The following is a 14,476-nucleotide window of genomic DNA, read 5'->3' as shown; positions in this document are numbered from 1 at the left end:
GTGCAGAACCGGGTTACAGAGAAAACGAGACAGAACACACGGCTGCCTTTCAAACAGCTTACCAGGCCACCCAGCGCTCCTGGTTCTTCGAAACTCAAAATCCTACTCCCACAATCGCGTTGGGCCTCCCTACCACTTTATCCTAGCTCAACCTATGGCTTTTGTCAGAATGTGGAAGGACATCAGATTTGCACAGGAGGAGACGGAGAAAAGGAGACTGCAGGGGTCTGTCCTACTTCGTAACTCCCACCTCACGGGCGTCTTGGCGCATCACCAGAAGGAGCGGTCTGGAAACAGAATCTTGCCCGTGCTGAAGTCTTCACCACCGGGCAGAGAGCTCACGGTAGCCCAGCCTGTTCTGTCGGAGTAGAATTTTTTTTTTTTTCCATTTTTTATTTTCTTTAACATGTGCAAAGAGAAGCCTGGGGTCCGTTCCTATCAGACCCTAGAGAACTAAAGAGAAAGCCCCTTCTTTAAAAACCACACACCATCCAGAGCAGGGTGAGAGACTTAAGAGAGAGCGCGAGGGGGGCCTCCCCGTCAGCGGGCGGCTCGGGTCCAGGTAATTTACCGCACGGGCGTCTGGCAACAGTCCGGGTTCCTTGCTGTCTGGTGCTGAGGGCTGAGCCCGGCTCCAGGTCCTGCTTCCCATGGGACTTCGGTGAATCTGCCCAGCCACACACTTCACCCGTTCCCACTGCCCTTTGGAAAACAAAGAGGAAGAATTAAGAGACGCAATGCCTTTCTCAGAGAAACCACCCGTTGGGGGGCTGAGATCCGAGGCTGATGACAGGCGACCTCGACGCTTCTCGACACTTCTCGTGTGCCCGGGGGCTAACGGGGGCACTTAAGTGGCTTTTCCGTACCCCCTGCCCTCCTCTGCTTTTGGGGCCTGCCGCTGAGGAAGGGTGCGAGATTTAAACAGGAACGGTAGGGCTTTAGCCACCACCGATGTGGATCCAAATCCTACCTGCCCCACCTTCTAGCTGGGAGCTCAGGCAGCAGGGAGCCCAGGCGTGGGCAGCTGTCCTCTTGCAAGAATCTGCCCTGTGTAGACCCCAGGGAAACCCTGCCAGTCTAGCCCCCCCGCCCCATTCCCACCGAGAGTGGACCCGTGCCCTGTGCTTCCCTGTCGCACCGATAGTTTGATGATGAGCCGTCCACACAGGAGCATGTCTATTTAATTAACTGCGAATAATTCCTTCTCAGGAGAGCACCAAAGTGCACATCTTACTCATTTGTGTACTTCCATCTCATAAAGGATTTGAGCCCCAAAGCGCTTTCGTGGGCATCCCCGATCAACCCTCCACTCCTCAGGGAGCTGACAAGACCAAGGGAAGATTATTTTCTGGGGGCAGAAACCGAGGCTCAGCCAGATTAAAGGGACATGTCCAAGGTTTTGCAGCAAGTTAGTGACGGATCCAGCACTTGGGGCCAGCCAGGCCACCTGACTCTTGTCCAGAGACCTGTCCAGCTTACTGGGCTCACAACATCTGAATAACAAGGAATAAACCCGGTACTTGCCAAGGGAGGAAATGAGTGGTAAAGCATGAGACCCAGAAGCTACAAGCAATGGAGAAGATGTTTTCCCCACCCAGGGGGGCCCGGGAATCCCTGGCCTTCCTGTGGTAGAAAGCCATTTGACTGGGGCTCGCTCCCCACCCAGCGGGTGGAGGGCACATGTCCCTGCCGGCCTGTCTTGAAAGTTCCCATCTTGCCCATGGCGTCAGTGTGGATGAAAAGACGGGCGAGATAACCAGGTCTCAGCCAATCTTGGGCCCGTGGCTTCTGAGCAAGCAGCAGGCTTGGGGGAAGTCGCTCTCGGAGGTCGGCTCTGCTTAGCCTGGGAATCTTTGCCGCCTCCTCGGACCATGTGCCAGGCCCTGTGTATACAGCCGTACGACGACCCCGTGAGGGACTGGCTCTTGTCCCCAGTTCACAAACGAGGGAGCCAGGGCACAGAGAAGCTCAACAGCTCGTCCCAAATCACTCAACAAGTAGAGTATTTGTTCAAAGGGCACCACATTGGGAGAGAGTCCTCCACTCGTCCCAGAGCAAGGGCTCCCGAGTGACCGGAGAGGAGGGGCCTGGAAACCCGATCTACCTAGACGCGGCATCTTGAAAACGTGTCTACATAGCACTTTTATAAGGTTGGAGAAAACACCATTCTACTTCAGAAATGGGAGAAAAGAGGGCTGAAGATGTACTGATGCCTCTTAGGGTCAGTACTAACCCCAGGGGGCAGAAGGCAGGGGATTTTCTGGAGCCTGAGGGTCAAGACACCTCCTTCTCTGCTTGGCAGATGGCTCTTCTTGGCTGCCCACCTGGAGGAGGGGACGTGCTGGGACGCAGCTGCGGGTCTGAATCAACGACCCCCTAGAGCCCCCTAGAGCCACTGATGGGACCTGGGCTGCTGCTGCTACGGTCTCTGCAGTTGCCACACACGAAGCTTCCTGGAGGCAGAGACCTGGGCTCACTGTTCCGACCCTGGCAATGGGTAAGCCAGACAGATGTCCAGTGTGAGTGTTCTGAAATTCTGACTTCCCCAAAGCTCCCTCTCAGAATGGCCACGTCCTGCTTGATGGTGGGGACACCATGTTGCCTCTGGCCATAGTGGCCATGCTACAATGGGCCTGTGAGCTCTTTCACGGTCGCTAACTCTTCTATCGTGAGAAGCAAGAAATGAAACTTGGCCAGGTGATGACACCATCTCACCGCATGAAGACACCCTCATGTCACGGCTCTCTGATGGCCTCTGTCCCTCTCTGTTAGTAGGAGATTCAGACAAACATACACCCCTGGTGGCTCATTTGAGCCTCACGACATTTATGTTAGGCTCCCACCATCACTGTACAGATGGGGACACTGGGCTTTGGGGTTCCACGGCTGGTACGTGATGGAGCTGGAGCCACCTCTGTCCTCTTTCCACTGGCCACACTGCACTTAGACACCAAGAAAGTACCACCAACTTCCAAGTGCCTCCCGCTGCCTTTCCGGGCTCCATCCCGGCCAGGTCGTAACCTGAGCTACACGGAGGGGCCTCGCAGATGGGCTGAGTGAGTCCCCTTCACCCAGAGCTCTCCCCATGTCCATGACCTGGGTTCCCCCAAGCCTCAGGGAGGCCCGGCCCCGCCCCCAGGCCCGCACAGCCTAGACGTGCGCCACCAGCTCTGAAGTGCCCTCTAGGGAATTGCATCACCTGGTGGGGTGCTCTTTCCTGCCCTGCCCCCGGGAGGGGGGTGAGGGGATGATCCAGGCGGGCAGGTTCTTTGCAGTGAACCAAGCACTGTCCCCAGTGTCCTTTCATTGGTCCCCCACAGCACCTCCGGGGAGGATGGCAGATAAGGAGGCAGCTCTGTTCTTGGTCCCCCTGGCCGGCAAGCGGTGGCAGCTGGACCAGGGCTCATGACTCTATAGACTAGGCTCCCTCTCAGGGCAGAGAAGAGGGAGAAGGGGCATAGTGGCCTCAGCCCTTCCACCTCCAAGACTCGAGGACCACCCTCCATCGGTCCTGAACTATGCTGGGGACCTATGGACACAGGGGCCTGGCACCTGCGTGTCTCCCACGCAGGCCACCTCTGGGAAGCTTGGGAACATAATCCACCAGCCTTTGATCCCTTGATTACTCACCACCATCACTCTGAACTTGAATCCCTCCTCCTCCCCATCCCCTTCCATAAACTCGCTCAGAGTGCCCCCGCCCCACCCAAGCTTTAGATCTGTCAGGATATGGGCTTACATACACCGCTTCCCCCCACCCACCTCCTCCAGGTCGGTAGGATTTATGCTTGTGCAAAAACTTGCCCTCTCCGTTCAAGGTGGATGCAAAAATGGCTCTGCCCCGGGGGTAAAAGAGGATCTTTGGCCTGCTATGTCAAGTATTTTAACCCCCTTGTTTTACGGTAAGGAAACGGAGACCCACGAAAGCGGAAGAACAGGAAATTAGGGAGTTCCTGGAACAGGGTAACACTGGGACCAGAAGTCAGGTGTCCTGGCTTCCAACCCCAGTGTCCCTCCTCTGGCGCCACAGATGCTCAGCAATGACAGCCAGTGGCCACGCAAAAGTCTGACCTGGCTCATAAGTGACTAACTTGTACACAAATGTTAATCAATTGCTTGCCGCCTTGTGTGCACACTCTCGCTGTTATCTGTGCTTTGGGCAATCCGCGCAGGAAAGCGGTCCAAGGATCATTGCCACCGAAGCTTGGGAAATCCCGGCTTCCTAATTCGTCCCTGGAAACTTGTGTGCCTTGGGTGACTCAGGAATAGAAGCAGGCTGCTGGAGAAGGGGCGAGGGGCAAATCCAGTTCCCTGCCCCCTGCCCCCCCCCCCTCCCCACCCCGCCACCCTACCTGGCTCCCTACTTGCAGGTGTGTACATCGTAGATGCGGATGCACTCCTGACAGCTCACGTAGCAGCACCAGTGGAAGATGCAGTGACATTTCTCCTTCCGCTTCTCCGTCCTCGTGTTGTGGCCGCGGCCACAGCAGAGCAGGTCGCAGCCATCGATGCCATGGGAGGTGACATTGCAAGTCCGGTCCCTGGTGCCAAAGGAGCCCGTCTCGGGGTTGGGCTCGCAGAAGTTGGGGGAGTTCTCGTAGTAGACCAGGTCCCTCTCGGTGGGCGGCTTGAAGAGCGCGTACTTGGCGCGGAGGGTCTCCACCCAGCCGCGGGATTCGCGGTGCTTCTCCACCACCATCTCGGAGGCGCTGTCGTACTTGTCCTTGAGGAAGTCGCCGATGGCGCGGAAGTCGGGCTGGGCCCACCAGCAGGTCTTGACCTCGCAGCTGCCTGACAGCCCGTGGCACTTGCACTTGAGGTGCATGTGGTCCAGGATGGTCTGGGGAAGAGGAGTGGCAGCTGGCCCCCGGAACGACCCCACCTGGGAGTACACCTAGGCCCTCCCACTCTGCCCCCGCCCACCCCCATCCCTGGAGCCTTCTCCGAGCCCACTGGGTGCCGGGAAGACAACGGATTGGGGACCGAGGTGCGGACCTAAAAACGATGACCACCGTCTCCCTCCCCTTCACAGCCCAAGCATTGGCAGAAATCGCAGCCATATTTCAAAGCTGCAGGAAATAGGGATTGCGATCCCCGTTTAACAGATGGGGAAACTGAGGCTGGGAGCGTAAGTGACTCGCCCTAGGTCAAACCACCAGAGGAAGGGGTGGAGGTTGAACTCAAAGCCAAGCCCACCGGTCTTCACAGCCCTGTGCAGGCTGCCCAAGTGCACTGGATGGGCTGGCGGGTACCTGCGCCACAGGGCCGCCACACTCCCGAGTTGACGCACCCCCGGGGAAGGTGGGCGGGCGTGCGTGCAGGGGAACAGCCCAAGGAGAACGGAGGGTGAACGGAAGGGGTGACCGTGGGGCGTGGTGGGGGGGGGGGGGTGACAGGCTCCACCAGGGGGAAAGAGGAGAGCAGGGAGCCCGCATGTACAAGAAGCACCAGAAGGGTAGGGTGGGGCAGGGGTGGGGCCAGCCGGGAGGGGCAGGCACAGGGTCCGAAAGGGGGACCGGGCAGGGTCGGGGCGAGGGCGGCCGCAGCTCACCGTGCGGCCCGCCTCGTTGTTGTGCTTGTTCATGGCCGAGCGCGCGTCCGGCCTGTTCTCGCGCGCGTCCGCGAACTCCCGGGACACGAGCACCCCGAAGTCGGCGTCCTCGCTGCAGCCGCCCCACTTCCAGCCCTCGCCTGGCGGCCCCTTGTGATGCGAGTCGCAGCCGCAGATGGTGGAGGTGCCCTCGGCACAGGAGCGCGTGACGGCGAAGGCCACGCCGGCAGAGGCGATGGCGTGCACGAAGGCCGACTCGCGGGTGGCTGCGGGGAGGGCATTGCTCAGGCCGGGTCCCGGGGGGCAGCCTCTCTGCCTCGACCTCCCCAGTCGGGAAGAAGGGCCCGAGGACAGAGGGAGGAACCTAGGTGCCCTTCCGACCCCCTTTGGTCCAGTCTCTGAGGTACCCCCACTTTACAGATGAGCAAACTGAGGCCCAGGGCAGTAACTGATCAACTCGGGGCCTCAACACCTGCTACAGGGCCAAGCCGAGGCTGTTAAAAACAGCGGTGGGTACTATAGCTCTCGCAGGCTGCTGAAGAGATAAAGTAGTCCTGCTCTGGCCTAGCCCCAGGCCCCCTGCCTTCCACCTGCCCAAATTCCAGAGACCACAGCACACGCCTGAGCCCCCCCACTCCTGAGAGAGCCTGAGGTCTGCGGGCGGGCAGCCTGGGAACCCACCACCTAAACGTAGTCAGGATGCCCTTGGGCAGACCCTTTCCTTTTCTGAGCCTCAGTTACCCTCTCTGTAAAACGGGTATAAGTTCCCTCTGCCACCAGACCTCCCGACCAGGACGTCAGTGACCTGCATCCCGAGCCCTCTGCCCACCACCACCAGGAGGATCAGAAAACAAGGCAGTTCCCTTGGTTCCGCCCCAGGGTCCCGTGAAGGGAAAGGAGAAATTCTTAGGGGTGTGCCCCTCGCCTCCTTATCCTGATAACCACCTTTGAGCTCTCAGTATGCACCAGATTCTGCCCTTCGGGTGCGTTAGCTCATTTAATCCTCTTAACCACGAGGCAGAAAGTCTTAACATAGGCCTGTTTTACAGATGCAGACATTGACGACCACGGGGCGAAGGCCTGGGAGACGACAGTCCAACTATCTCTCTCCCCGCAGGCGAGGCACCCAGAACCGGAGGTGACCTGCCCAAGGCCACGCGGGCCGGCTTAGGAGCCAGGCTCGCGTCCTGAGTGCGGAGGGAGATCGCGCCCGCCCCCCGCCCCCCGCACACAAGCGGGGAGCCTGGTGGCCTCATGGGCCACCTGCAGAGGAGCCGCCCGTCCCGCTTCCACGGACCGCCCCGCCGGCGCAGCGAGCCCGCGCAGCCCAGGCGGACCGCGGCCGCGAGCCACCAAGGCCAGGGGCCCGAGCCCCACCGCCCCGCTCTCCGCGCCCCCCCGTTCCAGCCCCCGCCCTCCCCCCCGGGCGGCCCGGGGACGGGGGCGCCGAGGACCCAGCGCCTCGCTTCCGGCCGGACCCGCGGCCTCTCGCGGCGGCGGCGGCGGCGGCGCCCGGGCCCCGGGCCGCGCTCGGTTCCCAGCCCCGGGGACGCGGGGGCGGCGGGGGCGGGGCGGGGATTAGCCTGGGAGCGGCGCTGACAGCCCCGCTGTGCCGGTCCCCGTCCGGCGGGGCCCGCTGGGCCGCTCAATCCGCCTTTGTTCGCGCGGTGTCACACCGCATTACCCGCATAATGCGGCCGCCGGGCCCGGGCCGCCGGGCCGGCCGCCACCGCGTAGCAACGGGCGGCTCCCGCGGCCGGGCCGCGCCCCCGGCCCCGGCGCCGGCCCGCGAAATCCCCATTGAAGCGGCGCCCCCCGCCCCCGCGCCGCGCCGAATGGCCAGAGGGCGTGTGAATGGCGCGGCGGCCGCAGCGGGCGCGGGGCCGGGCCGCGCGGTGGGGGGCGGCGCTCGGGCCCCTTTCAAGCCGCCTAAGCCCCTCCGGGCCGCCCGCGCCGCCCCGCCCGCGGAACGCGATCCCCGGCTCGCCCGCGCCCCGCCGTCGCGGCCCCGTCGTCTTCCGGCCGCCGACCCCCGCGGCCCCCGCCCCACGGGCGCGCGGTGCGAGTCCCCGGGCCGACCAACCCGTGGGGAGTGGGCCTCGGCCTCCGCGGAAGAGGCGCGCCCCGGGGACCGGGCCCTGCCACCCTGGCTCTCCAAGCGGGAAGGTGGTAGAAATTAACTCTTGGCGGCCCACACGGCTTGGGGGCTGGCCAAGGGCCGCGCGCCAGCGTGGAGCCCAGGGCAGGGTTCGAACCCGGTTCACGGCCCGGCCTCTGGGCGCCAGCGCGTGCGTGGGCCCTTTTCCCAGATCCTCCTCGGCTTCATCAAATTCCTAGAGTTTCGGGCAAGTTACCCAGCTCCCAGCCCCGGCCCAACACAAAACTGCCCTCTTGCAATTTAGGATGATGAAGGGGCAGGTACCAGAACCCACAACGGCGATTTAAAACGTTAAACACGGACTTGAATGGGGAATAAGCTCAAAGGGCCCGATTTTCATTGCCAAATGTCCCAAGAGGGTCAAAGCAATCAGAAGGCGAGTCTTGCTTTTGGGGAGCGCGTCTAGACGCCAGGCTGTTTGATTAAGCGCTCCCTGGCCCGAGGTGGGGCACCGGAAGGCGGTGAGACCGACACACCGGCAAGATCAGGTTTGAAATGCAAACCGCCGCCACTTGGCCCCAATTAGAGGCCAAACCTTTTATGTAAACAAGGAATAATTAGCTTTGGTAATAGAAGCGTAAACAGAACCATCATCCATTGATTTGCTAATTGCCCTTCTGTCCCTTGACAATGGCCTGTAGGTCAGACCGACTCAGCACACTTGAGACACAGGTAAAGGGGGCACGACACACTCAATGTAGGGGTCCATCCCCCCACTTGCCACCCACCCCCTGTCAGATCCACCTGGCTCTCAGATCCCTTTTCCTTCTGGCTATGAATACAGTTTTGTAGGAGGGAGGGCCAGGCTCACCAATTTGGGTGGCAAAGCCCTGGTGGTGGTCCGGAGGGTTCAAGTTGCTACAGGGGCCGTGGGGGGGAGGGGGGGAGGGGGGGGAAGCGGTGGCTCCTTGGAGGCCAGCTGAGGTCACTACATTCCTGGACACTGCAGTTCCTCAGAGTTGCCCATCTTCAGCCCAGAACTCACAGCCCCAAAGTCCCCTTCTTGGGAGCAGTTGCCCCCCTACCGCTCGCTCTCTTTTGGTCATGTTTGAAGTCAAGTTGGGTGAACCCCATTCATTTCAGGTACAGCGGGTTAGACTCCTGGGTGGCAGGAGGGCTGGAAAGTTACCGGGACACCAGCACGCCCAGTAGCCCCTCCACAGTCCTTGGGCACGTCCAGCTTGCAGGGCACATGGCGACCAGCGGGATCTTCTCCCTGAAACCTTGGGGGCAATGCAATGCCACCAGCTCCAGGCAGTTTCCTCAACTCCAGAATTTTCTAGAAGGGAGGAACCTAGAGGTGGTGATGCCCTCATCCCACCCAAAAGCTAGATTTGCATAGCACTTAACACAGTGTTGGCAAAACGTCACAACTGTCCACATCAAGGCCTGCCCCCTCCACTGTGCAGCCGGGAGCGGGGAGGAAGGCCATGGCCACCTCTCCTGCCCTAGGATCTCAGGAGACAGAGCATCTCCAGGCTGCTCAACCTCCAGTGGCACCTGGGAAGGTGTGGCAGCCAAGGTGACCCAACTGGATCTGTCCAGAGAGGGAGCCCGCCCACTCCTGTGGAGGCTGTGGACCGTGACCGGCTTTATGGCCCTCTCCTGGGGACCCTGGGCTGGGAACTGAGGCCTGCTGAGGTGGAAGGCTCACGTGTCCTCATGCCCTCCCCCAATCTAGCCCCTCACCCACCTCCTACTCAGCCCAGAGACAGTACCTTTGTCTAGGACGGGCCCGAAGATGGCCAGGCTGTCGTCTATGGTGGTGCAGTTCCAGCGGCGGCCCCGGAACTGGTGCTGGCACTCCTGGATGCCCAGCTTCACGCCCTCGGCCACGCTGGGCATGATCTCGATGTAATTGCGGCAGAAGCGCAGCTGCTTGGGGACCAGGCCTGGGATGGAGCCACAGAGCAGGGGCTGCGAGCCCAGCGAGGTGTACTGCTGGCCCAGGGCCAGGGACCTGCAGGCAGACAGAGGGCAGTGGCATTGCCAGCACAGGGCACACGGAAGGTCATGGGCATTGCGTCTTCTTCATGAGCCCTCTGGGGGCAGGTGGAGCGATGGAGGGCCCGTCAGCCCGAACCCATGGCCTTGAGAAACGTGGTACCTGAATGCGCTGTCTTGACCTCAAGAATACACCATCCCTTGAAGGGCAGAGCTCTGACCCAGACCAAGTCAGCCCTCTGATGTGGGCATATCTGATGTGAGCACAGTGACCAGTAGGCACCTCTCGTGGGGGTCCTTGGGGGCAATGCAATACCATGAAAAGAACCCTGGACTGGAAAGATCCTATTGAGAGCCCAGGTTAAGTCCCTCCTAGGCTCTGGGCCAGTTGCCCTGATGGGCATTGAAGCAGTTGGGCTGGACAAGCTTCTAGGGAGTCTAAGTTTCTAGAGCCACATAGAGACTCCTATGACCCGTGGGAAATAACCCAAACCCAAGTCAAGGAAGCTGGCAGGAGCTGGCCTGACCCCAGTCCCAACTCAGCTAAAGCAGAGAAGCCCCTGTCCCAGTGGGGAACTTGTACATGCATGTGTGTCTGAGATTTGCACACACACACACACACACACACACTGCCCATGGCAGTGCCCCTCCCCAGGATACTGCCTGCCCAGCCCAAAGCATCCCAGTGTCTCCCCAGGGAACTGATGGCTTCTACTAGGTCCTCTGTCCTTTGTCCACCAGGGCCTCCAGGACCATCTTGGCAGCTTCCTAGAAGTTTCTAGAGTGCCATCTTCCCTCTCACCAGCGATTGGAACTTGGCTTTGTTGCACGACAAGTTTAGCTCAGTGTCAGGAGGGAGAAGATGTCAGAGCATACTCTCCCAGCCAACACTCACGACCTTACTCAAGTCACTTCACCTTTTAACCTTCATTTCTCAAGCCATATCCGGTCAGACCCTCAGATTTTATTAAGAGTCAACAGAAGGAAAGGTCTTGGGGGAAGCCGGGGAAGGAGGAACAAGAGTTTAAAAAAACTAGAAAATTCAAGGTGCTGCTCTTCCACTCTCTCCCCCAGCACAGGAAGAGCAGGGATAACATTGTGTGGGAAAGACTGAGAAAATGATCTGTGGGTCTCAGTGGACCTCAAGGCCAGTCACAATCAGCCCTGTGGTCAGGACAGTGTGAGCTGGAAGACGGGTTGCATGGGGGCCCTTTACATCCAGCACCGACCCCAGCAAGGCTTCCAGTCTGGCAGTGACCTTGGTCAAGCCTCCCACACAAAGTGATGACAAAAACCTTGGGAAGAGGGTCCAGAAGATCCCAGATTCAGATCAGGGGGGGAAAAAATACCATGCAAACGCTTCCTGGACTAGACACAGGGCTGAACCAAATGTCTGCCATTCATCAGCTCTTACTACGTGCTTCATTTCTGATCAGTTCTCCAGGGTGGCGACGAAGAAGCGGAGGTTTAGGAAGGAAGTCAGCTTGCTCAAGGCTTTTTGGTGCCAGGTCTGCGACAGAGCAGGGCATGCTCCCCGAGCTGAGTCTTCCCCTTGGGTTTGCTTCACTGAATCCTCAGAGCAGCTCTGTGACACAGAAGGGGGCATTACAGCAGCCCTGTTTCCAGATGGTGTAGACTTGTGTACTGAGTAACCAGCCCAGCTGGCAGAACTGCTAAGAAGTTGCTCATCGGACCCCAAGACATCTGGCTCCAGAGCCTGTGGGGCAAACCACTGTGCCACCTGTCTTCTGGGCTATGCCTGCTTGGGTCCTGAAGGAGGCAGGACTGGCCCATCTGTGGCCTGAGCCACACCACCGATCCCGCACCCGAGTGAGATAGAGCGGGTCGGCCCAGAGCCCCCGGATGGGCACATGGCACCCGGCACCCAATGGAGCCCTGTTCTGCCCCTGCCCCGCTTCCAGTTATAAACAGGTTATCATGATAACCGTGATATTCAAATATCTGTCACTGATTATATGCTGGGCCAGTTCTAAGCGCTCGTGTCTCTTACCTTACATAATCCTCATAGCAAGTCTGTGAGATAGGAACTTCATTATCATCGGTATTGTCCCATTTCCTAGATGAGGAAAACTGAGGCCCGGAAGCCAAGTAACCTGTCCAAGTCTGCTGGACGGCCAAGTGTCAGCGTTGAGCCTCCCTCCCAGTTCGGGCTGCCTCCCCACCCGCTGTTAGCCAGGACCTCCAGCCCAGCCCCGCCAGCCGCCCGGACAGCACTGCCCTCACTGGAGTGGGAACCCGAGCCCGGGGCTGGGGGTAGATAGTCAGCATGGCGCCATCCTGAGGGGACGGCATGGGAGCGAGGCTCCCCTGGGAAGAAGCCCAGGCCTTTCCCACTCCCTCCTGGGACATGTAGGACCCAAAGCCCCATATGAGGAGGACAGTCGGAGACAAGAGCTGAGCCCCAGTGGGGAAGCTGCCACCCCACCTGGGTTTGGTCCTGAGTGTGGTGCCAAGTCCTTGCCCCCTCCCCACGCCTGTCCCAGTGCGGCACGGGAAGACCTGGGCCCACTTCCCAGCCTCAGCGTCCTTCCCCTTTGGCCGGGGCCAGTCTCCCCGGGGTCCCCACCACGGGCCCCCGTCCACGCCTGTGTCTGGAGGGGTGGACCGCCCCTGCGGTGGCCGCGCTTGCCGTCAGCTCGGCCTCCTGCCCCCACGGCACACACTTCTCATCGCGGCCGGTCTGTCCCACAGTCACTTCTGGCACCGGGGACCCTGTCCCACGGCACCTCCCCCACTTATTGGTCTGCTCACCAGCCAAGGCCCCAAGGCCCCCAAGGCTCCGGCCTCTTTTTGCCCAGTGATGAAAGTTGGGCCGAGCGGGAATTCAACCCTGGGTTTGTCTGGCTCCAAGCGTGACACCCTCTGAAAACAACTCCCTGCCTCAGAGACGAGACCTTTCCCCTTTCCCGCCAAACCCTGGCCCCTCCCTGCCGCCCGGGGACCAACCAGCTATTCACCCCAGTGCTGTTTCCTAACTACGGTGTCAATTTCCTTAACCTTGCCGTGCCTCAGTTTCTCCACCTGTAACGTAGACGTAAGAGGAATAAATGATGGTCGTGCGGTTACCGTGGCGGGGGGTGTCCCAAGCACTCTGTCCCTGCCCTGTCAGCACCCTCAGCCTCCTGCCCTCCATCTCTGACTTGATAGAACACATCAGAATTTTCAGAACCCCTTCCCATCCATCGCTGGGAAGGATGCCGGGGCTCAGAGCAGCTCAGTGCTAACCGGGTGGCTGGACAGACACCTGGGATCTGGCTGAGTGTTAAAGGCACCCAAAGGGCAAGGGCACAGAGACGTTTCCAGGGGGCTCCTTGCCAGGGTTCCAGCTCGGATCTGGATATCCCGCTGGCAGTGAGCAAGGCCCTCTGGGGATGGGGGCGACGGGCCAGCAATGGGGCTGACGAGGCCTCGGCCGTGGGACTGACTTCTGCAGGATGGCTGCCGTCCCCCGGACATAGCCTGGCACCCCCCCCCCCCACCGAGCCTCCTACCCGCACAGCGCTCAGGTCTGAACCTCTGCCGCCACGGATGCATCAGTTCAACTCACAGCTCCTCGTCCCCCATTAGGAGGTACACATTCCCCTGGAGGGGGTCGGGGGGGTGGGTCACGCAGCAAGCCTCATTCTCCCTAGTTCTTCCTACCCGAGGGCAAGCGGCTCCGGGTGCTTTGCCGGGCAGCCTCCCACATCCGCGCCTCTGCTGGGGCTGAGCCCTCCGCCCGGAGTGCCCGTCCCCTGCCAAGCTGCTGGCGAGCACCTTACCCATCCTTCAACACATGCGTCTTGGGTCACCTCCTTTCTAAAGACTTTCGGGGGCTCCCAGGTGAAGGTAACTTCTCCCGCCTCTGTGTCTTTGCTGTACTTTATTCCTATCTTATTACAAAGCCCTGGACTCATTTGTTTCCAGTTTGATCTGCCTTGGGAGTAAGAGTTCCCCAGGGAGAGAGGTTGTGTCCTCTCCCATCTCTCCAACACCTCGGCCTGTGACACACACACACACACACACACACACACACACACGAGCACACTTGGTCTACTGAAAGTCCAGGCCACACGATGGGTAGTTGCTAATTCTCAAGGGAAGGATTGAAGGAGCCACTCCTTCCCCCAAAGGCCAGTCTGATGTCCTTTTCTTGTAGTGTTTTGGCCTTACTCCCCAGGAATCCAGGCATCCGGAGGTCTCGCCTCCACACAGGACAAGACTCCTCGGTTCCGCTGAGGAAGTTCCTATGGTTAGGACCTGCGGGCAACAGCCAGGCTCCCAAGGGAGGTAGGGACCCGCCTGGCATTGGCAGCTGGTGAGGGGGAGGGCGGAGGGCACTGCCGGGCCTTCCCAGCTGGGCGGGGGCTATTTATACCCAGCTCCTGGCCTTGCCCTGCCCGAGAGCCCTGCCACCCTCCCCTGAGGACAGCTCGTCCTCCACCCCAACCACCCACCGCCCAGCTGGGCTGAGGACAGACACGGGCAGCCGGGCAGCCGGGCACATAGCAGGTGCCAGCATGCAACAGGCTGCTCGTGGGGCCCTCGACGTTGACCTCTCGGGGGGAAATTCCCTGTCCGAATAGGCTGGCCTTGAATATGTGCACTGCCTTATCCGACTGCCACCGCACCCTGGTTCTCTCCTCTCCCCGACAACACCTCCCGTCTCCAGAGGCTGGAAGGCGGGCCTGTGGGGCGGGCTAGGGCAGAGATAAAACTTGTAACCCAAGAACGCAGGTCGGCCTGGATGCTGACTTGACTTACGCGCCACGGTGACACTCACAAGTGCTCTGCGCAGGGAGCGTGTCCCGTCTGGTGTTGCT

The 14,476-nt window shown here is 60.4% G+C and overlaps 1 protein-coding gene across 3 annotated transcripts in view; it reads right to left on the bottom strand.

The window, feature by feature from the left end:
- Positions 1-560: 560 nt before the first annotated feature.
- Positions 561-14,476, bottom strand: part of WNT3 (Wnt family member 3) — a 46,051-nt gene continuing 32,135 nt past the window's right edge. Inside the window, exons 2-5 of one of the 3 annotated variants that reach the window (XM_019818026.3) lie at positions 9,428-9,669; positions 5,552-5,817; positions 4,353-4,840; positions 561-697 (exon numbers count right to left, since the gene is read on the bottom strand). In XM_019818026.3, the coding sequence (XP_019673585.2) occupies positions 4,361-4,840; positions 5,552-5,817; positions 9,428-9,669 (988 nt within the window). In that variant the 3' untranslated portion in view covers positions 561-697; positions 4,353-4,360. Of the gene's footprint in view, positions 703-3,743; positions 4,280-4,352; positions 4,841-5,551; positions 5,818-9,427; positions 9,670-14,476 lie in introns of those variants that run through there. The other 2 variants (XM_003997020.5, XM_045044622.1) reach the window with 2 other exon arrangements.

The sequence above is a fragment of the Felis catus genome, chromosome E1, assembly GCF_018350175.1.
Source record: "Felis catus isolate Fca126 chromosome E1, F.catus_Fca126_mat1.0, whole genome shotgun sequence".
Classification (NCBI taxonomy): Eukaryota; Metazoa; Chordata; class Mammalia; order Carnivora; family Felidae; genus Felis; species Felis catus.
Note: the sequence above shows the minus strand (reverse complement) of the source record. Positions and strands in the feature narration are given on the sequence as shown.